We start from the raw sequence: 24,352 nt of genomic DNA, 5'->3' as shown, positions 1-24,352 counted from the left end.
ATGGGAGCCCCTGGGGACAACCCTGAGTCCTCACAGCTCACCCCCCCACCCACATGGCAAATGCTGCTGGGATTTTCAACCCGAGAGCATAGGCCGATGTCACTGATTTTTGGGGAGCAATATGCAAAGGCAGCTTAGGGACACCAGCCCTGAGGACAGGTCCCCACTGCTAAGTCCTAGCCTGGGATCTAGGACAGCACCTGTCCTCCCTGGGTCTCCACATCCGCTTCTGCTGCAGGCAATGCTCTCAGGTGGTGGTGTGGATTGAGCTCGTCACTGAGAGTCATGGGTGATGGCCTATGGGGTGGGACAGGGCTCTTCCAAACACAGCAGTGAATCAGGATTCGGGTCAGGCCTCCGCATGCTCCGCGCCCGGCATTGCAATGTTCGCTGAGGTCGAAGCAGAGAACCCCAGGACGCCTGCACTCAGGCCTGGGCGCGCCGGCTCCTGAGACCAAGGAGTCAGGGTCAGGGCTGCCGAGGACGGACTTGATGGAAACTCAGTGTGTTCTCCTAGCCTCAGCCCGGCTCAGCCCTGCCACACCTCCGTCCAGCAGACCCCCATTCCTCAATTCTGTTTTTTCTCTGACTCCAGGGATCCCCAGGCCCCACTGGTGAGCCAGGTCCATCCGGACCTCCAGGAAAAAGGGTAAATAATTCTGCAAACCCTTCCTCTCTTGCCAGCTTTCTGCATGAAGCCTTCCCCCCCCTTGCCTTGGGCCCTGGCCCTTGAAGCACTGACGAGGAAAATGCTTCCGTGTGGAGTGTATCTGCCACTCGGCTTCCCACCATGTCATCAAATCTCAGACCTGCCGGGTCGATGTGCCTGCTCCTTTTAGGAGGAGCCAAGTGCTGACACCGTCATAATGGCCATCCTGGGAGAAAAACACCCACGAAGCTGAAAAATGCCTTTTTCCCAGGCCTCTGAGAAGCAGAACAAGCTGCGAGGCATTTCTTTGCACGTTGAGTAACTGGCCTTTTGCTGGTGTTGCAAAAACTGAGCTGCTGGGTGTGAGACCAAGAAAAGATGCCACCCCCCTCCCCCCCAGTGCTCACAGCAGCCAGAGAGCCTCCCCACATTGACCCTGAGGTCTGTTCCAGGGGCCTGGAGTCATTTTGGCTCCATCTAAAGGCCTGCCTCGCCCGGTCCCAGGGCCTGGGAGCTACCTTCACGCCCCTCCATTCCCCTCCACGCCCCTCCACGCCCCTCCACGCCCAGGCCTGTCTCCCTGCAGACCCTCAGCTCACTCTGCTTCTGTAGCCAACTCATCACGTGTGTTTCTCTTTCCTGTTCCAGGGTCCCCCGGGGCCCGCAGGCCCTGAAGGCAGACAGGGAGAGAAAGGAGCCAAGGTAAGAGCTTCTCTGCACGGCCGTGACTTTGTAGAGCCGATGGCAACTTGGATGGGATGCGGTGAACTGTGTGACCATAGGAAAGTCACAGGGGCACGGAGGAACTGCAAGGCCTTGGGAGGTCTGGCTCTGTCTGCAAACCTGGGCCAGACGATCAGCCTTCTCCAAAGCTGAGAAAACTCAGTGGTGGCTCTGGCCACTGGGGTCCAGGATCCTGGCACCAGAGTCTGTCCCACTAGCCCAGGGAAGGGGAGCAGGTGCTGTTGTCAGGAAGACCGGGGTGCTGTGTGACCTCAGGCGTGGTGTCGACCTGGGCACACCTCAGCTTCCTCACCTGGGAGGCAAGGCTACGACAGTGTCCGCCGAGGGGCTGAGAAGGTGGCAGTGAGCACACTCATGGCTGTTCTCCCAGGACCCCGGTGGAAGCTGTCTGGCCCTGAGCCTGCTCAGGAAGTGGTGACCGTGTCCACCACAAGCTCAGGGCCACTGTAACTGCTGTGGTGGCCGCAGACGCCATAGTTGGCGTGATCCCTGGGGAATGGGGAGCCCAGCTGGCTGAGAGAATTAGCGAGATGGAGGATTGGCCAGGCAGCTCCCACAGAAATGTGGAAAATTGGGGCACCCCTAGGATATCTGGGGGGGGTTCAGGGTTCTTGCCAAGGCTTGTTGGAGTTTCTGAGCAGCGTCCTGGCCCAGGGTGACCAGAGTCTCTGCACTTGGGTCCCACTCTATTCGCCTTGCCGCCCTGCAGGGGGAAGCTGGCTTAGAAGGCCCTCCTGGGAAGACTGGCCCCATTGGCCCTCAGGGGGCCCCTGGGAAACCTGGGCCTGATGGCCTGCGAGGGATCCCCGGCCCGGTGGTGAGTGAACCAGGGAGGCCTGGGAGAGGATGGCATGGGCACAGGGACAGGCATGGTGGGGCTCACACGAAGGGCCTGCTGTGTTTCAGGGTGAACAAGGACTCCCAGGATCCCCAGGCCCCGATGGCCCCCCCGGCCCCATGGTGAGTGCTGCCCCAAGGAACCCCCAGCAGTGGTGGAGGACGGGACTGGGAGAGAACCTGACCCTAACCCTCCTCCTGCAGGGTCCCCCAGGACTCCCCGGCCTCAAAGGAGATTCTGGCCCCAAAGGGGAAAAGGTAAGGCAGCACTGATGCCGCTGCGGTTGTGATCCCGGGCCCTTCACACACACACGGTGATTTCAAACTCAGTGAGACTGAGCCGTCGCCCACATTTGCCGAGTGCCCACTGCAGGCTGGGCCGGGCACCCGAGGGCAGAGACGCAGAGAAAACAAACCTGTGCCGGTCAGAGTCTCAGTCCCTCCCTCAGCTGGGACCCATGAGGCCCACACGGCGCAGAGGTCCCAGCTGCAGGGCGTCCGGGATCCAAGAAGCAGACACTCGCTCTGATGTGGGTCTCGGATCCTTCCTACGGGAAGTGTGCGGGGATTGCAGGGACAGAGCCTCTCGTTTTCTCTCATTGGGGGTGATTTTCCTGCGCGAATATTGATTATTTATAAATGTAAAGCTCACTTAAAAGCCTGATAACTGTATAGAAAGAAGGAAGCGTGGGGTCTCTCTCTTTCTATGTTAACGTCCACCCCCCCCCCTAATATAACGAAAACTGGAGGAATCCTTCCAGAACTTTCTACAGGCTCATGTAAACAATCTCATGTGAACATATACATAGGGTTTTTCTTTAAAAAAATATGAATATAATGATAGTCTTTGTGATAGTCTCTAACTCCCTCTCCACGTGGCCCGTGAAGCCTGTCTCGCACACGTTTACCACGGAAAAGTTGGAAAACGCATCTCAGTGACAAGATGGGGATGAACAGTGTCACCCGGGAACTCCTTATCCCTGGTCTGGGTGTGGGACTTCGTTTCTTAGGATTTTTCCATATCCGATCTGCTGTTGTGTCCCCGACCTGCCCGCCGGGCTTCTTTCTGTTCCAGGAGACGTTGGTTGGTGACTCGGTGGCACCCGGTGATGTGGCGTGCTGCCCCGTCTCGCTGCCCCACGTGGCTGGACGTGAGGCTCTGCCAGGGCCACCGCCCTTCACGCCTTTGTTTCCAACAGGGTCATCCAGGCCTGATCGGACTCATCGGCCCTCCGGGGGAACAGGGTGAAAAGGGCGACCGCGGTCTCCCGGGCCCTCAGGGCTCCTCCGGCCCTAAGGGAGAACAGGTGTGTGACGTGCCCCTCCCAGCGAAGCTCCTCGAGGGGAGCAGAAGCATCTTAGAACCCTGGCTCTCTGTGCACAAAGGCAAGGTGTTAGAGCCAGGGTGGAAGGGCAGCCTAACGTCCCCCGGTCCAGACAGGGACAGCTTGCCAGGTGCACAGGGAGCTGGGACAAAACCATAGCCTGGCCTGGGCCCTGACCGTGGCAGGCGCTCCCTGCTTATGGCCGCAGTGGCCACAGAGGTGCAGACACCTCACACCATCTCTGTTCAGGAGCCTCTGACCCAGCTCATTGGCCAGAAGGTCGTTGGCAATTCTAAGGGGTGTTTGCCAGAGACCTGGGGCGGGCTCCCACCCTGGCCCCAAGTGTGCACACCTGGCCCTGCCCTGCCCTGGGAGCCTCTGTAGCTGATTGGAGTTTGCAGCCCCTGCGAAGCACAGTGAAGGAGCCATAGCCCGAGAGTTCCACCCGGCCTGGCACCTATGAGCTACGCGCAGCTCTGCCGGGAGGGCAGGGCACAGGAGGACCCGTGGCCCCCAGGGGTGATGTGAGCCCTGGAGGCAGACCTGCCATCTTTGCCCTTCCCCACCTGAGGGCCACAGGCCTCATCCCAGCCTGTCAATCACCGCATCCCAGGCCAGGCATGATGGGGGCATACATGTGCCCTGGAGCTGTGCCCACATCTGACCTAGGAGGGGACAGACTGGAAGGGGTGGAGCCCATGGGGCAGAGAACAAAGTAGAACCATCTTTGGGCTGCATAAGGTTGTGGGGTGGCGTCCTTGGGAAGCCGTGCCTCATCCACCGCTGTTCCCCCCTTGCTGTTGACCATTTCCCCACTGCCCAGTGTCCCCAGGCCATGATTGTGCTCTCAGACAAGAGCCACAGCAATCGTGAGACTTAGAAAGATGTCCAGGGTGCCTGCTGCCAAAGGGAAGCTCCCTTCTGTGCCCTCACCCCAGACTGGTCCTGGCGGCATTGCTGATGGGAGGTGCTGCCCAGAGAGTCTCTGGGATTCTCACAGTGACCCATGCCCTCATCCCCCCACTCCCTATCTCCCATCCCTGTCCCGCATCCCCTTCCCTGCTCCGTGGACATAAAGAGAGAAGGCACCAGCCTCCGGGGAGGCATCTGATCTCGTCTCCCTTCACCCTGGCTTAGCTTCACCCCAGGGGGGGACCCTGAGGATGGGGCTCCAGGTGAAGTGAGCGTCAGGGCCCTGTGACCACCAGCTGGCCTGGCCGGTGTGGAGGGTGGGGCTGGTCAGAGGCTGCAAGCTCCAAGTGTGGGAAAGGCCATTGAGAGGCTGGACAGGACAGATGGAATAGACTGGGCACTCCCTGCCCCGTCCCCTGGGGTCTATGTTAGCGAGGAGACCCGCCCCGTGACGGAAAACAGCGAGAGGGGACCCAGCCAGGACGCGGGATTGGTTGCTTCTGTATCTCAAACTAGAGCAACAGAAGGTATGTCTCACTGCGAAGTCACCTCCCTGTGGCCGTCGATGCTGGAGAGGTCCTTCCCGCCGGCCTGGGCAGCCGTGCGTGGGGATGGCCAGCCTCCTGGTGGGCATTCAGGCCCCCCAGGCCCTGACTTAGAGTCGGAGGGCAGCCGTGAGGGGAGACACGGACTTGGGTTGAGATGTGGCTGTGTGGACAGAACACGAATTTCTTCCATCGCCCCTTGTCCCCTGGTAACTGCATTTTCTGCTCCTTTGCAGGGTATCACTGGTCCTTCCGGCCCGATCGGCCCCCCGGGCCCTCCTGGCTTGCCGGTGTGTATCTGGGAGGGGTGCGTGGTCCCCCGGTTGGTGCTGGGAGAGCAGGGAAGGGGTGGTCCGGCCGTGGGCCTCTGTGCGGCTGGAGAATTACAGGGCTGTGTGAGACCCCAGGATTGGGGCCCCTGGAGTGGATTCACTCCACAGGGGGGTTCTGAGTGATAGAAGCAAGGAAGTAGGGTCTCTGGCAGGGGGACCTCTATCTCTGGGCAGCTCTGGGAACGTAGACTTTCCCCTGCAGGCATCTGGGGGAAGTGAGCCTCCTCCTCAGTCCAAGCAGGGCCAGCCTGGCCCGGACCTGAGGGGCTGGGGCACCACACCCAGCCAGGGCCTCCCATGTTGCCACAATACTCAGTCCTATAAAGTCATCCCCCGCGGCCTGGAGCCTTCACCTGCCTAACCCAGCCAGCCTCCATGCCCACCTGGGCCAGGGCCTGGGTCCACGTGGCCAAGGTGTCCCCCGCTGATCCGAAACCGGCCCCAGCTGCCAGCTGCCTGCAGGGGCGGAAGGCTCTGTGTCAGGGCCTGAGACCAGCACACACTCTTCCCCCTCTGACTCTGGCTTTCCTGCTGGAGAGGTTGGGGGGCCGACCTGGGGCAGACAGGACCCTCCCTGCCTCCGTGTGGGTGAGCCGCACCCCAGCCCCTTCCCCATCTCCCAGTTAAGCAAACGCAAGTGTAGACTCCTGGGAAGGGGGACACGGGCACCAGGAGGGGTGAAGGCCTGGCCAAGGGGGACTGTGGGTTTAAGGTGAGTGCCTGGAGGTGAAGGGGCCTCGGGCTCGCTCATGCTCTTTCCCTACTCTCTGCAGGGCCCTCCTGGTCCAAAAGGTGCTAAGGGCTCCTCGGTAAGTGATGCGCACCCCTGAATGGGCCCTACCGCCTCGGAGGAAGGGGGTGTGCCCCCTGGACGAGACCCACCCTGGACACCCCCTCTCCTTGACTCTCAGTGGTTGGTCAATCAAGCTCCTGTTGAGCTGTCCTGAGCTCATCTCCAGCCCAAGCTGTCTCCGACCCAGCGGTTGGGCTGTTGCTCTCTGCCTTACAGAAAAGACCTTGTCCCCCTAAGTTCCCAGCTTGGGGGTTACAGGGGGAGAGGGGAGCTGTCACCCTACCTGGCACGATAGACTTGTCCTTCCGTCTTCTCCACACAGGCTGCTGAGGACCCCAAGGGGGATTTAGGTCACAGCAGGCCTCGGTGGTCACAGTTGGTTCTCTTTTCTTTTTCCCTAGGGTCCAACTGGCCCGAAGGGTGAGGCAGGCCACCCAGGACCCCCCGGCCCACCGGTGAGCAGCCTAGAGACTTGGAGGTGGGGGTGGGGTTCTCCTAACGCTGAGAGCATCGCAGGAAGATCTGTGTGTGCGGTTCACTTTCCGAACTTTAGGGGACCCATGGCAGTGGAAGGGTGGGACCTGTCCCTGGGATGGAGCTGAGGGAAAAGTCACCCAGGCTACCTCCCCTGGGAAGTCTGGCTAGCCAGAGAGACAGAGAGAGGGAGAGATAGAGGGAGGAGGAGAGAGACAGGCAGACAGGGAGAGAGGGAGAAAGCGTGTACATGTATATGCACATATATCTGTGTGTGTACCTGAGTGTGTGCGTGTGTGCACGTGTGGGGTGGGCCACACTAGACAAGGCCCTAAGGTTCAGGATGCAGCCCCACAAGCCGGTGGTATCATGGGATGCCCCCCTTTGGCAGTGCAGCTGTGACTCCTGTCCCTGTCCTTGGCTGGGGCCTCCTGACACAGCCCCAGGAAGACAAGGCTTCTCGCCTTGCCAGCATTAATGCAGCCCCACTGTGTGCAGCCCGCGTCGGGCAGCAGAGGCAAGAGGTCCGGTGCTTTGAGCCTAGCTGAGGACGGACATGGGAACACCAGGCCAGGCTGTGCGCGCTGAGGGCTGGCTGTGCAGACAGACAGGCGGGTGGGGCCGGCTGGGGCAGGAGCTGGGCCTTAGGGGCGCCTGGACTCAGGTCAGAGGAGGTGCTAGGTGCCCACAAGGCCTGGCAGTAGGGATGGGTGTGGAATGTTCCTGAGGCAGGGAAGAGAGAAGAAAAGAGTGTGCAGCCATGGACAGGAGTGTGCAGCCCATCCACCCTGTCCCACCCACCGCTGCCCCTCTCCCACACCCAGGGCCCCCCGGGCGAGGTCATCCAGCCCCTGCCGATCCAGGCGTCCAGGACGCGGCGGAACATCGACGCCAGCCAGATGCTGGACGACGGGGATGGCGAGAACTACATGGACTATGCGGACGGCATGGAGGAGATCTTCGGCTCGCTCAACTCCCTGAAGCTAGAGATCGAGCAGATGAAGCGGCCCCTGGGCACACAGGACAACCCTGCCCGCACCTGCAAGGACCTGCAGCTCTGCCACCCTGACTTCCCCGATGGTAGGGGCGGCGGCGAGCAGGGCCCCGTGGGGCAAACTAGGGGCCAGGACGGGGCACGGCTACCACTGGAACCACCCAGGGCGCAGTCCTCACGCCTCCCACCCCCCACAATGCAGGTGAATACTGGGTCGACCCGAACCAAGGCTGCTCCAGGGACTCTTTCAAAGTTTACTGCAACTTCACGGCCGGAGGGGCCACGTGCGTCTTCCCAGACAAGAAGTCCGAGGGGGTAAGTGCCTGCCCCATGGTCGCTTCCTTCCCACAGCCGCCAGGTCCAGGGCCTAGCCCTTTCACAGATGCAGCTTTAGGAATGAAAACTGGAAAGCGGCCAGTTTCAAATTAAGGTCCTTGTCCAGAAGTATCCCTGAAGGTCCTTCAGGAGGGTTTTTAGCAATGGGCCGGGGTTAGTACAGCCCCAGGTAACAGAAGTAGATGGACTCAAGCTCCCGTTTCCCCCGCCATCCACGGGTTGGTCAACTCCCTCCTAAAGTGACTCCCTGGTTTTGACCTCAGACCAGCCTGAAAGCCACGGGAGGGCTTGGGGGCAACAGTGACCCAGATGCATCTTTGAGAAGCTGGTGTTTCCCCTGAATTCTCGGCGTCCGTTCCTTTTGCAGCGTTTGCTGCTGGCTCTCCTGAATGCAGTCAGAACTTTGGTAAAGAATTTTCATTAGGGAGGCTCAGCTCCATTGAGATTTTGTGAGGGTCACTTTAACACTTATGTCTGGTCTTCCAGAAGCCTCACATCAGTGGTGGGAGTTGATGTGTGTGTGGACAGTGTGAGCGGGTGTGTATGTGTATGTTTGTGTGTGCAGACAGGCATGTGGATGGTGTGTGTGCAGACAGGTGTGTGGATGGGTGTGTGTGTGTGTGTGTACATGGGGTACATGGCAGGCGTGTGTTGCTTTTTGCCATGCGTGAGTCGGAGGCTGGGCCCGCTCTGGCCTAGGACAGGTGAGGAGGACAGGGCCTCCAATGGGGAAGGTCACGGAGACGTTGGCCTCAGTGCTCTGTGCATTGGCCTGAACAGACGTCCCTCCATATGTCCCTCCTCGACAGCTAGCTGTCCTGTGACCAGGGTGGTCGGGTCCTCGAGGCCATGTTTGCCGCGAGGGTTCAGGCTCGGGCCAGCAGAGTCAGCAGCTGCAGGCACAGCTCCCCAGTGGGCTCAGCACCTACATGTACTGTCTCTGGAGAGAGCAGCTCCGTCCTCTGGGCACAGCCCCATCCCTAAATCTTGCTGTAGCCCAGGGGAGCTCCAGCACCCCCAGGCTGGAAAGCCCAGCTCCCAGGAACAGGGGTCCACACTGACAGGGACGATTTAAGGACCTCTTTTTCATGTGCACACTCCCCCAACCCAGAATTTGAAACCCTTGGGAACCTGCACTCCCAGCAACAGACCCCCTGAGGGTCAAGAGAAGACTCAGAACTCAGCACCTTCCATCGGGCAGAGGCCCAGGAGGAGAGTCAGGGGGAAACGACACTGTTTCTCTTCCTTTTTGTCACTGTCTGTCCTCTGGCCTCGCTGCCGGACAGCTGGCAGTACACCCTCCCGGGGCCCTAGCTGGTGGTGCAGCTGGGCGGACAGTGGGCTGGGTGCTGAGCGACCCCCTGCCCATCCTCTTCCTCTGCACGTGTGCTGACCAGCCAGGCATCCATGGCTGGGATCCTCGGGCTCAGGCCACGCCACTGCCTCGTGCAGGCAGAGACCCTCTGCCCCGTCATCGGGACCACAGGGCAGGGGCTCAGGCAGAAGCTGGGGTGAGGCAAGCGCCTGCCCACATCTCTCATCCTGTCCCTGAGGAGGCCACACTCTGAGCGTGTCACCACAGCCGCAGATTTGGAAGCCAAAGCAAGAGGGATAGAGGTCCTGAGGGGCCGGAGGCAGCCTGGACACCCTTGTCCCCCAGCTCCTGCCCGAGGCCAGCTCAGAGGAGAGCTGGGGAATGGGGACAAGAATCTTGACCTGGGGCCCAAGCAGAGGCCCTGTAGGTCCTGGGGACAGGCTGTCCAGTCTCTGTCCCAAGGCACGTGGATCCACGAGCAGCTGCGGCTCTGTACCTCTGCTCTGGAGCTGGCCACACAAGGGTGTCACTCATTCATTCATTCATTCATTCATTCATTCATTCATTCACTGACTCCCCATCCATTGATTCCACAGCATTCCTGCCGCCTCAGCCCCTGGCAAGAGCAAACTCCAAATGGGGGCCCCTCCCTCCCATTCGGGGGACAGAGGCTGTCCCTCCTGAGGACGCCTCTGCTTCGTGCTGATTTCTCAGGGACCCACGGGAGGAGCTCAGGACAATGCTAGTGCTGCAGGGGACCCCCCCACCTGGGTCACTCCTCCAAGAGAGGACACCCTACCACACACACCACATACACCACACACACGCACATCACACACACACAGCACCCACACACACCTGGTCCAGCTGTTTCACCAACACCCATGGGCACTGGCAGGGTCTCCTGCCCACCCTGGCCCCAGGTGGAGGCCGTACAGACGGAGCCACCCTCCTCAGCGCCAGGGCTCGTCTTTCCCTGAGCCCATCAGCAAATGTTGGCTCCTATTATTATCATGGTCAGCCCGGCCTGTGACAGTCCGTTCACTGGTTCACTCGTTCACTTATTCGGTCCACAGGCACTTTTGAGCAGTTACTAAGGGCCAGGCCGTGTCTTCGATGCTGGATAAACTGATAAGATGAAGCAGGTGCTGGCACCTGGGAAGCACCAGGGCTCCTCTGTCCTTGTCACGGTCAGCGGTGCCTCAGCTCTGGGGGCAGTCAGAGGCACCCAAAGGAGCCCTTCCTGGCCAGTCGCCGCCGCCACCTCGAGCGAGGGCAGGACGGGGCGGCCCGCGGGGCAGAAGGTGTGTTTGCAGGACGAGGCGTGTCTCGTGGAGGCAGGAGAAGTAACCCTGTCCTTCTCTGTTTCTCTCCCTCTGCCCCCGCCCTGCTCCACGTTTAGGCCAGAATCACTTCTTGGCCCAAAGAAAACCCGGGTTCCTGGTTCAGTGAATTCAAGCGCGGTAAACTGGTAAGGCGGCTCCGCCCCCCTGCAGCTGTCCTTTAAAGCCGCCCGTTTCCTATCTTACAGAGTAAAATGGCCCGCTGGCCCAAAGAGCAGCCTTCCACCTGGTATAGTCAGTACAAGCGCGGGTCCCTGGTAAGTGCCACCGGCGCTGCCTGCTTGCCGCACGGCCTGGCTCGCGGCTCTGCATGGGACTCACGGCCGCCGCGGCGGCCCCTGCTCTCGCCACCCCCGACCGCTCCGCGGCGCCTGACAGCGGACGCATCATGCTCACCCCGCCGCCCCCACGACGGCCCCTTTCAGCCTGGGAGTAGGCGAATGGTTTTCCACTCCGTTGAGGGCACGGGTTCAGGACGCCCAGAGCCACAGCTGCCGGGGACTGAGACCGAACAGCGGGAGCAGAGGGCTTCCTCCTGCTCAGTCCCAGCGGCCGGTCCCAGGTCACTGAACCACTGGGGTTCTCTCCAGGACCCAGCCCGCGGGCCCCTCCCCGGCCTGAGGGCCGTTCTGATTGTGCCCAACTGTCCCTGAAGTCTCAGTTGCATCCCCAAATGCTACATCAGTGTCTGTTTCAACTTCTGGGAGCCGGTCTTAAATAACCCCTCCCAGAAATGAAAATACTTGGCGTCCCTTGGAAAAACAGAGTGAGACGCTTTTCTAGCTGGTGGAGAGACTGGGCCTGATTGGTTTGTTCAGGCGAGGCCGGTGGCTGTGATGCACAGAGGAGCCTCTTTCCTGGGCTCCTCGGGAACTTCGGGGGGCAGAGGTCTGTGCCCTCTTCCTAGCAAGTTAAACGACCCAGCTTCCAAAATGTGGTCTGTTCCGAGTGTCGTGACAGCCCACTCTGCTTCCTGTGGTCACCTCCTTGGGTCTAGCCGTCCCACCCCTAAGTGGCCCTTGAAGAAGGTCCTTTCTCCCTCAGAAGCCAGCGCTTGGGCTCTATGGCCTCACACCTGACCATGTGCCATAGGTCCCCGCCCCCCAGCTTCTCAGGGTGGGCACAGAGGCCATGGTCCCCCGACGGGTTCACAAAGCAGTGGCCTCCAGGTGGCTTATGCCCTGTTGCACATCTGAAGACCCTTCGTTCCTAAACCTCAAGGCACCTCCTGGCTACTTATTAATATCTCACGCCCTGATCGTCTTTATTTCCAAGTCACCTCAAGTCTTTGCAGGCGCCGAAGGCTCGTGCTCACCTGGCCACGTTTGTGGAGACTTCCTTTCTGGCCTCCTCTCTGTCCTGCTCTCTCCCCTCCTCCACCTCTCATGCTGTCCTCAGAAAGAGCTCTGGCACACAGAGGACCTGAAGGGGACGCCCACACAGGGCAGGACCCAGTACCCAAGCTGGGTGGGCAGAGGGTCAGGGTGACGGGTGCAGGAGTCAGCAGGGAGCCACCCAGGGCCAGGGGAGGCAGTGGGGTCCTTTCTGCAGCCGCGTGGCCCAGCCTTCTCCAGACATTAAGGAACCTTTGTTTGGGCCACCAGCCCCTCCACCTTCTGTCCTGTTTCACAAACAGTTGACCAAGGATGGAGGTGAAGGGACAGTCCAGGGGAAATGTCAGCTTCTCTTTTGTATTTCCCACTCATTATTTCTGCCCCTCTGTGACATCGCGAGTGGACAGGACAGAGATGCTGCTCCCTCCTTGAAGGAATAGGGGTTTTATCTGGGCCGGGCGGCCCCAGGCGAGCCACGTGACGATGACAGTGCAGAGGCCTTGCCCACAGAGGGCAGGGTGTCACGGTGGGGTCTGGGTTCCAGCACGGGGCTCTGCTCAGCACTGGGAGCTTCAGGTCCTCTGTGTCCAGTCGGCTGCTGCCTTCCCTCCCCTGCATGCGTCCTTTCTCGAGTCAGTCACGTTTCCTCCCAGAGGAGCACCTGATGGCCCCGACGGCGGTTGGTATTCATCCCTCTTCCCTAAGGTCCTCCCGTATGGTGCCCAGTTACCACATGAACAGCTGGCGGGGGCCGGTGGCTCTGGGCTCCCCTGCCCTGTGGGAAGGAGCTGATCCAGGCCTGGCCCCACCCCCGTCAGCCCTCCAGTTACATGCACAAAATAAGCAGACAGGGTCCATTGAAATTCTTTGGTGTTCCGCACAGCTCTTTCGGGGTGGGCCAGGCCGGTCTCAGACCCTGACGTTTGTCTGTTCCCACAGAGGGGACAGGAGGAGAGACGTGCTGTCTTGGGGTTAGGAAGCAGCTGCCTCCCCTGGCAGTGTCCAGGGTTCAGAAAGCTGGCGTTTGCAAGGGGCTCGTGTCTCGGGATGCCATGCACGAGCAGGAGAGCCCAGTTTTTGGATGTCTAGTGATGCTGGAGAAGTCACTTGAGAACAAGCACACCTTCTTCCCCAGGCTGCCTGGCTCAGGCTGGGCAAGGCTGACCATCCCGGCTGCGCGAAGTCCTGTCTGTGCTCCCCGGATTCTGTGCCTGGGCAGGGGCAGGGATAGTTGTGCTGGGTGCCATCCCAGGGCCCTCCTGTGGCTCCAAGAGGGTGCTGGTCACCCCAGCCTTCTGATTCTTTGCCATATGGCCCGTGACCCTCCCTCGGGCCAGCCTTCCTGCCTGCTGGCCTGAGTTACTCCCCCGGGCATTGCCCTCTCTACCTCCCATTCTCATGGCCTCTTGGCCCAGCATCGTACGTCACTGACCCTCAGCACACAGTTTTCACCCAGCACACAGTTTTAACATAATCTAATGGGCACTTTTGCCAGCCTCAGGGCACAATGAAAGGGATGGTCTTGCCCTCAGAAGGCTCACAGTCCAGAAAGAGCTGCCTTCTAGGTACCAGGTACCTAGGACACATGCTCCTGGGGTCCAGTGCTGGTACAGAGGGGACTTACACTCTGATAGACCAGATGAGGGGTAAGTGTACCTAACCCAGAGAGGCTTCCTGGAAGAGGAGGCACATGCATTGAGCCCTGAAGGATGAATAAGGTTCAGCCAGGCACAGAGGAGTGGGTGAGTTATTTAGGTTCCTGAAAGAAGTGAGGCATGGCTCACTCTATTCCAGGGAGCCCACGAAAGCCAATGCAAGCTGGCCTTTGGTGCTGGGCATGTGGCCATTTCCAGGTGGTGCCCCTGGTGTGGTTCATGCTGCAGAGAAAAAAGCTGGTGGATCAGGCTTGCGAAGCCTCGGCTTTATCCTGGGGCTTTGTCAGTGCAGTGTGTCCCCTCACTGCTGAGCACCTTTCTGCCTGTCCCCCCACAGCTCTCCTACGTGGACGCTGAAGGCAACCCCGTGGGTGTGGTCCAGATGACCTTCCTGCGTCTGTTGAGTGCCTCCGCCAACCAGAACATCACCTACAATTGCTACCAGTCCGTCGCCTGGCAGGACGCCACCACGGGCAGCTACGACAAGGCTATGCGCTTCCTGGGCTCCAACGACGAGGAGATGTCTTATGACAACAGCCCCTACATCCACGCCCTGGTGGATGGCTGCGCTGTGAGTGTCGCTGTGGGCTCTGCCTCTGTGTGGTGGGATCCATTCACACCTGAGCATTCATTCATTCATTCAACACAAATTTACTGGGCACATACCATGTGCCAGGCCCGGAGCTGCACACTGGGTGCCCTGGGGCCCCAGACGAGAGGCAGCCCTCAGGTCTGCACATCCAGGTGTGCGCTGTGTTCACATCCTATTGAAACCCTTAGACATGTTCTTCCTGGGGCCTTTCAGAGGCTGGAGGTGGGGGCACCAAGAAGCACTGTCTCTGTGGGTCTTACTGTCACATCCCGACCTCAGGTTCCTGTTCTCTTCACCACCAGTTCTTCAGAGACCGTGCCCATAGCCCCACCCAGGCCAGATCCCATGGGGGACCAGCCAGTGTGGCTCCACCCCTGGCAGGGCCAGAGCCAGCCCTGCGCCCGTGGAGGCCCTTCTCTGTAGGCTCCAGGCTGGTCACCTCCTGGTTAGGAAGCTCTCCCCGCCCACGTGAGCCCAGCTGCAGACAGGCCCTTCCGCAGATTCCGGGTGCAGTAAACCAGCTGTGACCCACCTGGTTCCTCGGGTTCTGGACGTCCCATCAGCTGTCCCCCAGCCCACTCTGAACAGAGCAGCAGGCATCTGGCAGACCTGGACCCAGTGTGTGCCAGGCCGGGGGCATCCCAGTACCAAACTGCGTCCTTGTGCTGGATCAGCCAGGGCTCCCAGCCCTGGGTCGGTCCCCGCCGCAGGTGCAGGCACAGGCGCGCCCTCCCGTCAAGGCTTCGTGGGATTTGGGTTTTTCCTTTACGTCTGCTGAGGAGTCTGCGCTGTGCAGGCCGGGCCAGAGTCCTGGGACGGGGCTGCGAGCAGGCTGGGTGAGGTGGAGGCCAGAGCGCGGTGCTGACCCAGAGGGCTGGGTGGCGGGGTAGGTGCCGAGAGCAGACCTGGCGGACCCACGCCCAGGTATTGCCTGGTGCCCTGACTCGCCCTGGGACAGGCTGTGCTCTTAGCCCTGGGAAGCACCCACAAAAGGGTCTAGTTATAACCTCCCCGGGGGCTGCGTTGGGGATGAAACGGCAAGAGCGAGGCCAGGGCCCCCTGAGCAGGCTTCGTGGAGTGCCCGGCCTCTGCTCCCTGCTCCCCTGCTCCTGGGTCTGTGTGGGTCCCCGCTTCAGGTCTGATGGCGGAATGTGAGGGACTTGTCCCCGTTTAAGGTCAGAGGGACCCAGTTCCTGTTCCTGACACGCACCCCTGGCTGCTCCCAGAAGGCCGTGAGGCAGAAGTAAAATTATCCTCACGCCTCTGCCTCCCACGGGTGAGGGTAATAATAGCACCTGCTTCCCAGGGGTGTCCCAGGAATACATCCAGTCGCCAAAAAGGAGCTGAGAACGGCGCTCGGCTCGGGAAGAGCCCGGTAGAACCCCCGCTCCTGGGACTATTTTTAGGCAGCACAGCCCACTAGCAGAAGGCGGCGATGTGAGGAGACATGAGGAGCCCCATAAGGGAGAGGCAGGACCTGGGGACCGAGCCTGGGGTCTGGCTTTGAGCTTCCTGGCCTCCAGGGCAGAAAGGGAAACCCCCTGGTTGACCCAGTCCGTGCCATCTGGGAAAGAGAGCAGAGTCCGTCTTTGAAAAAGAGAAATGATCGCTCCAAACAGAGTAATGTGCTGGTGGGGAAAGCTGGCTCCGCAGGCTGGCTGGAGGGGGACTCGGGGGGCGGGCTGGGCTGGGCAGAACAGGGAGGGGGTACCGTGACTGCGCCTGCAGCAGCCAGTGCTCCGCTCGCCCCACCCAGCCCCCAGAACTTCAGCCACAATGTGGAGAGTCACCCCCACCCACCCATATAATGACACAGAAGGCCAGGCCTGCTGGATTCACGCTGTAATCAGCGCCCGTGAAATTGGGATTCCCGCCAGGCCTCTGCAGCTGACTGACAGGCTGCCCAGCGCCAGCCTGGGAAGAGGCTCAGTCACCTAAGTCGCTGTTTGTGAGCCCTGCGCACCCTCAGGGGCCACTGTTGGCCTCTGATGGTTATTCATGCCTCAGGAGTAACGGGGTAACAGAGCAGCGTGCGCGTGGCCTACTTAAGTCCACCCCCTTGGAACGCTCTGGACATTGGACCAGTGGGGCCCCATAAATCCAGGAGAAATCACCCCACCAGTTCAGCAAACTCCCCCACCCCCTGGGTGAGGAAGAGAGGCGGATGGGGAGAAGTTGGGCACGGCCCTGCGGGTCCGCTCGCTGGCGTGGGGGGGGTGACGGGCGGTCAGGGCCATGTTAGCCTCACGCTGAGTGTCCTCAACAAGCAGAGGTGAGTGCGGGTGGCTTTCTGGACCAGGCAGTCCTGCGCCTTCTCTCCCCATATTCTGTGACACACGGCCCAGCGGGTGAGGGACAACGTCTCTCCCGGGACAGCTCTGTCACCGCTCTGAGGCTCACCCTCCTAATCGGTCGGGTGGCATTTGAGTCCTACCCCCAGGTCAAGTTGAGGGTGAAACGAGAGGCTCAGAAGCATCCGATACCTGGTCTGTGCCAGGGCAGGAACTGACTGCCCAGCAGGCCACTCCTCCCATGCAGCCCTCGGCCCCGGGCCTCCCTTTACCCAGTCCTCCTCTGGGCCCAGCCTCCCTCCTCTTCTTGCCCTTCTGAGTCCCCTTTCTTCTGAGTGCGACCAGCCTGCCGACACCAAGGGCAGGGCTGGCAAGCAGCTGTTGCTGTCTTGGGGTACTTCGTTTTTGAACAAGGAGGCCCTGGTTTGGGGGAGCCCGCAGTCTGGCGGGGCCGCCTTGGGCAAAGCCTATAGTGCTACAGGGGTGTCCCGCCAGGCAGGGGGATGAGGTGGGCCCAGTGGCTGCAGACCCTGCCCCAGCTCTGCTCCCGGCTGTGGGGGGAACTGAATGGGACACGGCAGGTGAGGCCTGCTCTGGGCGGGCGCGTTGCCACCAGACGGGGTGTGGCGGGGGTGGGACAAGCCCGAGAGGCCCTGCCCAGCCCCAGTCTGATGCACCTGCCTCTCCTGTCCCCCCTAGACCAGGAAAGGCTACCAGAAGACGGTGCTGGAGATCGACACGCCCAAGGTCGAGCAAGTGCCCATAGTGGACATCATGTTCAATGACTTCGGGGAAGCGGCACAGAAATTCGGATTTGAAGTGGGGCCGGCTTGCTTCCTGGGCTAGGAGCCACGAGCCCGGCCCCCGCGACCAACCTCGTGACCTCAGCACGCCGCCCGTGGGTGTCCTGGACAGTGAAGGACCCTCGTCCCGCCCCCGACCTCGTCTGCGCCTCGGCACTCTGCCGGGCCGCACCCCAAACCAGAGAGAGCAAAGGGAAAGAGCCGTGTCCCCACCTCGGAGCCGAATCACATGACCTAAATGTCCCACAGCATCTGGGCCCCAAACCCGCTTTCTCCAGCCCGGTTCTGTCTACACCGCACTCCACGGGGAAGGGAGCGGGCCACACTTCTTGCCACCGAACTCGCCGACCGTGCTCGTGGAGAGTTCCCGGGGCTGGGAGTGGGAGGAGCTGCGGTATTTGGAGATGAGTTCTTAAAATTCAACTTGAAGATATGTATTCCCCCTGACCTTCAAAAAACGTTCCAAGGCAGCCGCGTAAAGGTCACCCCTCTCCCTCCCCCACCCCGAGACTCAGATCCCAGAACACGGTCCCTTCACAGGCCAGATGTCACTCTTCATGTGCCTTCCAGTGGATTCCAGGTGCTTCTGTTTTCGTGAGTGTTGAGTAAATATTTGTTTTGTATTGTATTTTCCTAAGTGTTCGGTGTCCCTGACTTTCAATCACGCAGGCAAACCCAGCTCAGTCCCACTGGGAGAAGGGGCCGAGGGCGGGTGTCCACCCTGTATGCAATCTGTCCAGGGGAGACCCAGGAGGCCCCACCCCTACCCTTCACAAGAAGGAGCCATACTTTGGAAATTTGCCCAGAGCATCAAGAATTCAACCGCCGTTGAGAAAGCAGGTGCAGTGCCCCTTCTCTGACAGTTTTTTTATTAGCTCTGGGTTGTTTTCTTAATGGAGAAGAAAGCAAGAGTTTTATCTTCTGCCTTCTCTACGGGCACTTAGATTAAAAGGCAGGCGGAGCGAGCCAACGGCCTCCCCGCCGCTGGTCTCCCCGCAGAGTGGGAGAGGGGCCGAGGCGGGAGGCCGCGTTTTCCGCAGATGAAGGTTAAGTGAAAATTGGTGCTTATTTTACACTCTCTTTGTGGTGCTATCTGTTTTGAGATCCTGAAGGCGACCCTGGCTTGGTCGTGCCTCACTCTCCCACCTTCCTCCACACTCCGGGTTTCTGCCAAGGACGTTAAGACGAATGCCCGTCCCCTTCCCTCCCGCTGGGCACTGGGCTCACACCCCAGGTGGAAGCGCGGCCGCTCCGAGGCCCGTGACCGGTGTTCGGTTGTGCTTCTGTGGTTTGCAGACACTCACACACAAGGCACGAGGCTTCCACATCGCCTACGGTGTCACGATAGCAGATCGTATTCGGTTCCGAGAGTTTGTGGTGCTAACTTCTGTGTTTGTCCCAAAAGCGGCGTCGAAGCCGCTCAGGGGTCCCCAGGCTGCCTTGGGCGCGGCCTCCGCAGACAAAGACACGTGCAATGAACTTTGCGAGTCTCTGCCCGGCTGCCAGAGGGGCCCCGTCCCACACACGCGATTTGGATTTCCACCCGCGACCCCCGGCGGCTCGGGAGCGCGTCCCCTCCCACGGAGGCACAGGGCTCCGTTCCGCGGGCGAGGACCCGAGGCTGGCGGGGATCGGCGTCCCTTTACTGTGAAAAGCTGCCCTCCTGCAGCTCCCTTTCCTTCCACGACGGGAGAAGCAAGCTGGGCCCCAGGGCCCCGCGCGGCCCCCTCGGGAGGAGCCGTGATGTGTTCGCAGCTCTGGTGCTGTCTTCCACCCACCCCGCCCCGTCCAGCCGTGGTTCCCGTTTAGGAAGCCACCGCACGGCCACCCAGGAGAGACAGACCGCCACCCACGAGGATCTCCGAATGCCCGTGGAAATCCAGTCCTGCTCTTGCCAAAGAAAAGTCTGGCTTCGAGAGACTTTTGAACCCAGCAGGCGCCAACGACTGCCACGTTCACCCCTTCGAAAGAAAAGCCGTACCCCAGGCTGCCTCGCGTACCCTGTGGGTTTCTCTAGGTCATGTGATTCCCGCTTGATTTCTCATTCCTACCCCCTTTCATTCTGTCGTTTTCTTCCTCTGTCGGTCCGCCCTTCCAAACTGGTGTAATTTGTACTGAAGTCAAGAAGTGTCCCATTCTCCCCAGACCACTTAGCTACGGTATATTGCAATAAAATTACTTCTATATTTGCAGAAATTCTTTTGGCGGAGTTTTATTTTTTTCCTCCTAATCTATATCATTGGGCACATGCTGACGAAAAGAAAAATCGGAAAACAGAAAACCTCTGGTAACAACTCGAGGACGTTAGGCCCTACTTAGACTATAATGTCAAGTGACACATTGTACATTTCCTAAAAGTCCAATAGACGTGTTCACAAGTCTTAACTGTAATGCCCAGGAAAGGGCATTTTAAACTATTTTAAACCTGTGTAAGAGAAGAATAATTGTAACAGTTTTCAATAAACCCAGTTTACTGTTTCCACCGTAAACACATGTGATTGGCTTTCTTCTTAAGTGTGGCCAGAGCCGTCCCTGCACCTAACTTGCGTGTGAATCTAGTCACAGGACAGTGGAAACTCCAATGCTGGGAATGGTCCCCGAAAGAGGAGAGCGGGCATTGCCCAGGCCAGCTGCCCACGGAGCTCTTCCCCCAAAGAAGTGGCAGCGGGCCTGCCTGGGATCGAGCTGTTCCCCGGGTGTCGTTAGGATGGGGTCAGGTGCAAGCGCGAGGCTTCCTGGGGAGTTTCCACAATCCTCGGGCGTGCAGACCCGGACAGTGCACGTGCCTCACCCTCACCTGGGAGCTGGACTCGGGCCCTGCTCTCCAGGCCCCAGGGTCACGTCCCCAGAGATTTATCAGCTTCCCACACCTGAGTCGGGTCTTCTGGAAAAGTGAGTTGAGATAATGCCTGGCCTTTGCTTCCAGTCTTGAGATAGATGAGAGGGTGCCCCAGCCCGGGTCCCAGCTGCCCAAGTGAGTAGAGAGGAGGGCATTCTACTTATAATGAGGTGGGCACATCTGAAGAGGCTGGACTCATGGCCAGCACTCCAGAAAACCACCCAAAGGTGGCCAAGTCAGAGCCAATGCCCGTGAATCCATCCACAGGCTGAGGGGTGGTGTGCTCAGAGCAGGCTGGAGTGTGCAGGAGGAGGGTGCCAGCTAGCCTGGGTCAGTGTGCAGGAGGAGGGTGCCAGCTAGCCTGGGCCAGTGTGCAGGAGGAGGGTGCCAGCTAGCCTGGGTCAGTGTGCAGGAGGAGGGTGCCAGCTAGCCTGGGCCAGTGTGCAGGAGGAGGGTGCCAGCTAGCCTGGGTCAGTGTGCAGGAGGAGGGTGCCAGCTAGCCTGGGACAGAGAAGAATCTGGAGATGTGCGGAGATGGCTTTGGAATTCCCCCTGCATGCCTCTGTGGTATCTGTCTGTCTGTCTGTCTGTTGGCCAAAGACTCTTTGGGATGCCTGTCAATAGGAGGGCTCCTTTGCTCTTGCAGCCTCAGTCCCAGAGCTGACCCTCCCTGCTTATACCTCCGCGAGAAATGAAGAGGAGGGCAGGAGCTTGTCCATGGCGTGGCGGGAAGAGCCTCATTTTCCGTAGCGGGAGCCACGGCAGGCAGGGTCGGGGGCTTGTGGCACACACCGTCACTCCACTGTGACCCAGCTCCCCCCTTGGCCCACGCAAAGGCCACGGGGATATGAACGTGGAAGACACGCAATCCCTGCCCCAGGTGTCTGCCGTGCAGGTGGGGGTCAACGTCAGGTGGAAATAGGGCCCTACGTTGTCCACTGCTCCTTCCTAAGTTGCTCTGCCTGTGACAGATTCGTGGGGAAGGGTGGGGCCCCTGCAAATGCACATCAGCAGGAGGCTTCACGGAGGGAGGAGTGGGCTCAGCCCAGGATGATGGATTGGATCTGACTCCGTGACCCACTCGTCGCCCTGGGCTGGGCTGGGTCAGTTTTTCCCAGGGGCTTCCGGGGCCTCGAGGCATTAACACTGAGCTGGGTGGCAACTGGCAAACGCCCCAGCCCACGCTCAGCCCTGGGACACCAGCTGCCTTGCCGCCTCCCTGATCTGCTGCCTCCAGCTCTGCGTGGGAAACACACACGTCACACCACGTGCTCCCCAGGCCCGGCGATCCTCCGGAGGCGGGGCTCTGACTCAGCCCCTGGAGCTGCCCACCGCCCTCCTGATGGGCACAGGAGCCATACAAGTGAGTGTTGGCCGTGGCCATCCATTCTGCATGCTCTTCAGAGGCTGGCGACATTTTCGGCAGGAGTCCAGGTCGGCCCAGGTTTGGTCCTGCTGACAGCGGGCTGGGGTAGAGTGGGCTGCCCGTCGGGGCTCCGAATCCCCCTCGGCGTGGCGCAGGGGGTGCGGCTCCGGGGCTGTGTGCAGTGGGCTTCTGGGCCCCGTGATGAGAAAGCATCGAGGGTGAGGAAGGTGCTTCCACCTCACACCCCAAGAATGCCATTGGCCAGGGCCTGGAAGCCACTTGAGCCTGCATCTGAGTCACCTGGCCTCTGAGTCAGTAGGTCTGGGTGTCCCAGGGAACTTTAATTCTAGAAAGTTCCCAGGTGTCCTGCTCCGCTTGGAACATGCAGGATTGTGGGCCCCCCCAGGCTTTGACCTCAGCCAGGCCTGGCCAGAGAATCGGCAGGTATCTGCTGCAGACTGGATTTCACAGCTGCTCAAAACACACCCCGCTTTCCCGATGCCCAAACTCCACTGTAAACAAATGAGTTCCATTCATAGAAACCTTGAAATCTCTTTAAAATGAAAATCTTTCAAAGATTTGAGAGGTGTTTTTCTTTATTTCTTTTATCAGCAATCCTTTGGTGCAAATCAACTTGACAACTTTTTTTAGAATAGAATTCAGTACAAACAAGAGAGCGAGTGAAGAACCCGCCAGATGGTGCAGTGAAGCGTGCGGGCCGAGTTCACCTCTCCCAGCACCTGTCAGAGGAGGAGACCCCGGGGGACGTGACCATGGACAGATGATACCAGGGCCTCCGTGGGGGTTTGTGGCACCCTAGCTGGCATCAAATTCCCTCTGGGATTTCAAGACATAAGGAAAATCTTTAAAAATGAACTGAACTGATTGTAAATATTAGAAATAAACGAATAAAACATTCTTTGGATGGGCCATACCAAAAATGTTGCGTGACTAGGAAAGCATGCTGTCCAGGCCTCCGAGCTGAGCAGATGGGAATGTCTGATTCCTGTGCCGGCCCGTTAGAGATGACATCGTGGACCGGACCAGGAGCTTGAGCTTCTAATAGCATCACCGTGGGCGCGGAGGCCTGTGCTGGGAGTCAGAGCGAGGGGGCAGGACGGCAGGCTGGTGTGAACACCCGTGGGGAGCCAGGCTCTAATCCTGACCCACCACGCCCAGGCTATGTGGCCCGGGCAGCCTCTCTCCTTCTCTGGGCCTCAGTGTCCCCATCCATAACCAGCAATGCCCTCGGAGGCATGTGAGCGGAGCTGTGCCTGATCCTTGTGACACGGCCTTCTTTCTCCTCTGTGGTGTTCCGTCCCTAAGTTTTGTTTCTTTTCATGCACAAAGACGCTCACTCGGTGTGTCACCATCTTTTTAAATTAATTCAAATGTAATTTGTTCAATTTATTAAAACGTTCACTTCAAAGGTCCAGTGATTCCTTCCCTAAGCTTTTAAGTTTCACTTGTAAATCTTATTCTGTATGTAACAGGCACATTTTAATAACCTCCTTCAAGGGGCCTGTGAATAATTCTTGTTCCACTCACTGACTTAGTTAATCTAACAGCTTTAAGCATTTTAATTGCGTCTGCAAAACGAATAGATGGGAATTTGTGTTCTGGCATTTCAGTTGCCTACCTTCAACGGAACCTTCTGAGTACAAGTGAATTTCTAGAAATCGGATGGTATAAATACACAAAGAACTTAGGGGTCTCTTCCCTGTTCCAAAACTATCATCACAGCAAGATTTGCACTTGTTCCATTACTTGTTCCACGACTCAAGTGCACGCTTTCCATTGGATTATCAGGCCGTCGCTCTAATAGGCCAAATGTTCTTAAATATTGCCAATACTCAAAATGCCAAATTTGATACCAAACCCAGGTTCGGCCGCCTGCTGCTTGGAACACCAGTACCCGAGAGACAGGTGCTGGTGCAAGGAAAGAGTCTTTATCCAAGAGCTGGCAGCTTGAGAAAATGGGGGACTCTAGCCCCAAAGACCATCTTAACAATTGGACACAGACAGGGGTTTTGTAAGGACGGAGATGGAAGGAAAAAAACCGAAAAAAGGAATGGAAAGGAGGGGTTGAGAGTTCTCTGCTGCGGGGACTGCGAGCCGACAGTCTGCTCGGATAACTGGCTGAAGGTCAGCAAATCTCCTGGAGCCGGAGCTGGGATGTCTGAAGGTCTTGTTAAGACGCTTACCTCCTGCACACTCCGGAGTCTCTGCTCCTTTTGAATTAATTTCCTAGGATTCTTAAGAAAATAGGCTGTTTATCTGCAGTCCCATATTAGGTAACAGCTCATCATTTACAGAAACAATGTTTAAAGGATGGGGGATGGGTTACAAATTGACATAGCTTCATTTACGCTAAAATAGGGATCCTGGGAATGTCAGTCTCCCAACCTGTCTACACTCAGCGGGAAGCACAGGCGATGAGATACAGGTCCACGCACAGGCAGATGGACCGTCGCAAACCTCCTCAGCCCGAGGCCTGCGTCCCCTCCTCCCCCGCGAACAGGATGTCAGTCCTGAGCTCCTCGGCACCTGCAGGGTTCCTGGTTTGCCCTGAGCAGGTCCGGAGTGCACAGGAGTTAAGCGTATGAACAAACTTCCTTGTTTCCTCCTGTTAATCTTATTTTGTAACCCACCTCACAGTTTTGTAACCCGGTTACTGTAAATACCAGTTGGTGACCTGTAGATAAGCAACACCTTTGTGTAAGATTCCAGGAACTGGCCTCAAAGGAAGGTGTCCCGGCCCCAGCCCCAGGTGTCCCGGCCCCAGCCCCAGGTGTCCCGGCCCAGCCCAGGTGTCCCAGCCCCAGCAGGTGTGCCCACTCTCAGCCACCAAAGCCAGACGGGCGAGCAAACCC

At 59.0% G+C, this 24,352-nt stretch overlaps 1 protein-coding gene across 2 annotated transcripts in view; it reads left to right on the top strand.

Moving 5' to 3' along the window:
• COL5A1 (collagen type V alpha 1 chain) overlaps positions 1-19,763 on the top strand; it is a 122,145-nt gene extending 102,382 nt beyond the window's left edge. The window contains exons 53-66 of one of the 2 annotated variants that reach the window (XM_087822965.1): positions 596-649; positions 1,298-1,351; positions 2,103-2,210; positions 2,300-2,353; positions 2,435-2,488; positions 3,430-3,537; positions 5,249-5,302; positions 6,118-6,153; positions 6,539-6,592; positions 7,436-7,691; positions 7,808-7,920; positions 10,788-10,856; positions 13,926-14,159; positions 17,171-19,763. In XM_087822965.1, coding sequence (XP_087679091.1) covers positions 596-649; positions 1,298-1,351; positions 2,103-2,210; positions 2,300-2,353; positions 2,435-2,488; positions 3,430-3,537; positions 5,249-5,302; positions 6,118-6,153; positions 6,539-6,592; positions 7,436-7,691; positions 7,808-7,920; positions 10,788-10,856; positions 13,926-14,159; positions 17,171-17,317 — 1,395 coding nt within the window. In that variant the 3' untranslated portion in view covers positions 17,318-19,763. Of the gene's footprint in view, positions 1-595; positions 650-1,297; positions 1,352-2,102; positions 2,211-2,299; positions 2,354-2,434; positions 2,489-3,429; positions 3,538-5,248; positions 5,303-6,117; positions 6,154-6,538; positions 6,593-7,435; positions 7,692-7,807; positions 7,921-10,658; positions 10,728-10,787; positions 10,857-13,925; positions 14,160-17,170 lie in introns of both variants that reach the window. The other variant, XM_087822964.1, reaches the window with a different exon arrangement.
• The last annotated feature ends 4,589 nt before the right edge of the window (positions 19,764-24,352 follow it).

The sequence above is a fragment of the Miniopterus natalensis genome, chromosome 12 (genome assembly GCF_054644295.1).
Source record: "Miniopterus natalensis isolate mMinNat1 chromosome 12, mMinNat1.hap1, whole genome shotgun sequence".
Classification (NCBI taxonomy): Eukaryota; Metazoa; Chordata; class Mammalia; order Chiroptera; family Miniopteridae; genus Miniopterus; species Miniopterus natalensis.
This window is presented reverse-complemented; position numbering and strand designations above follow the sequence as displayed.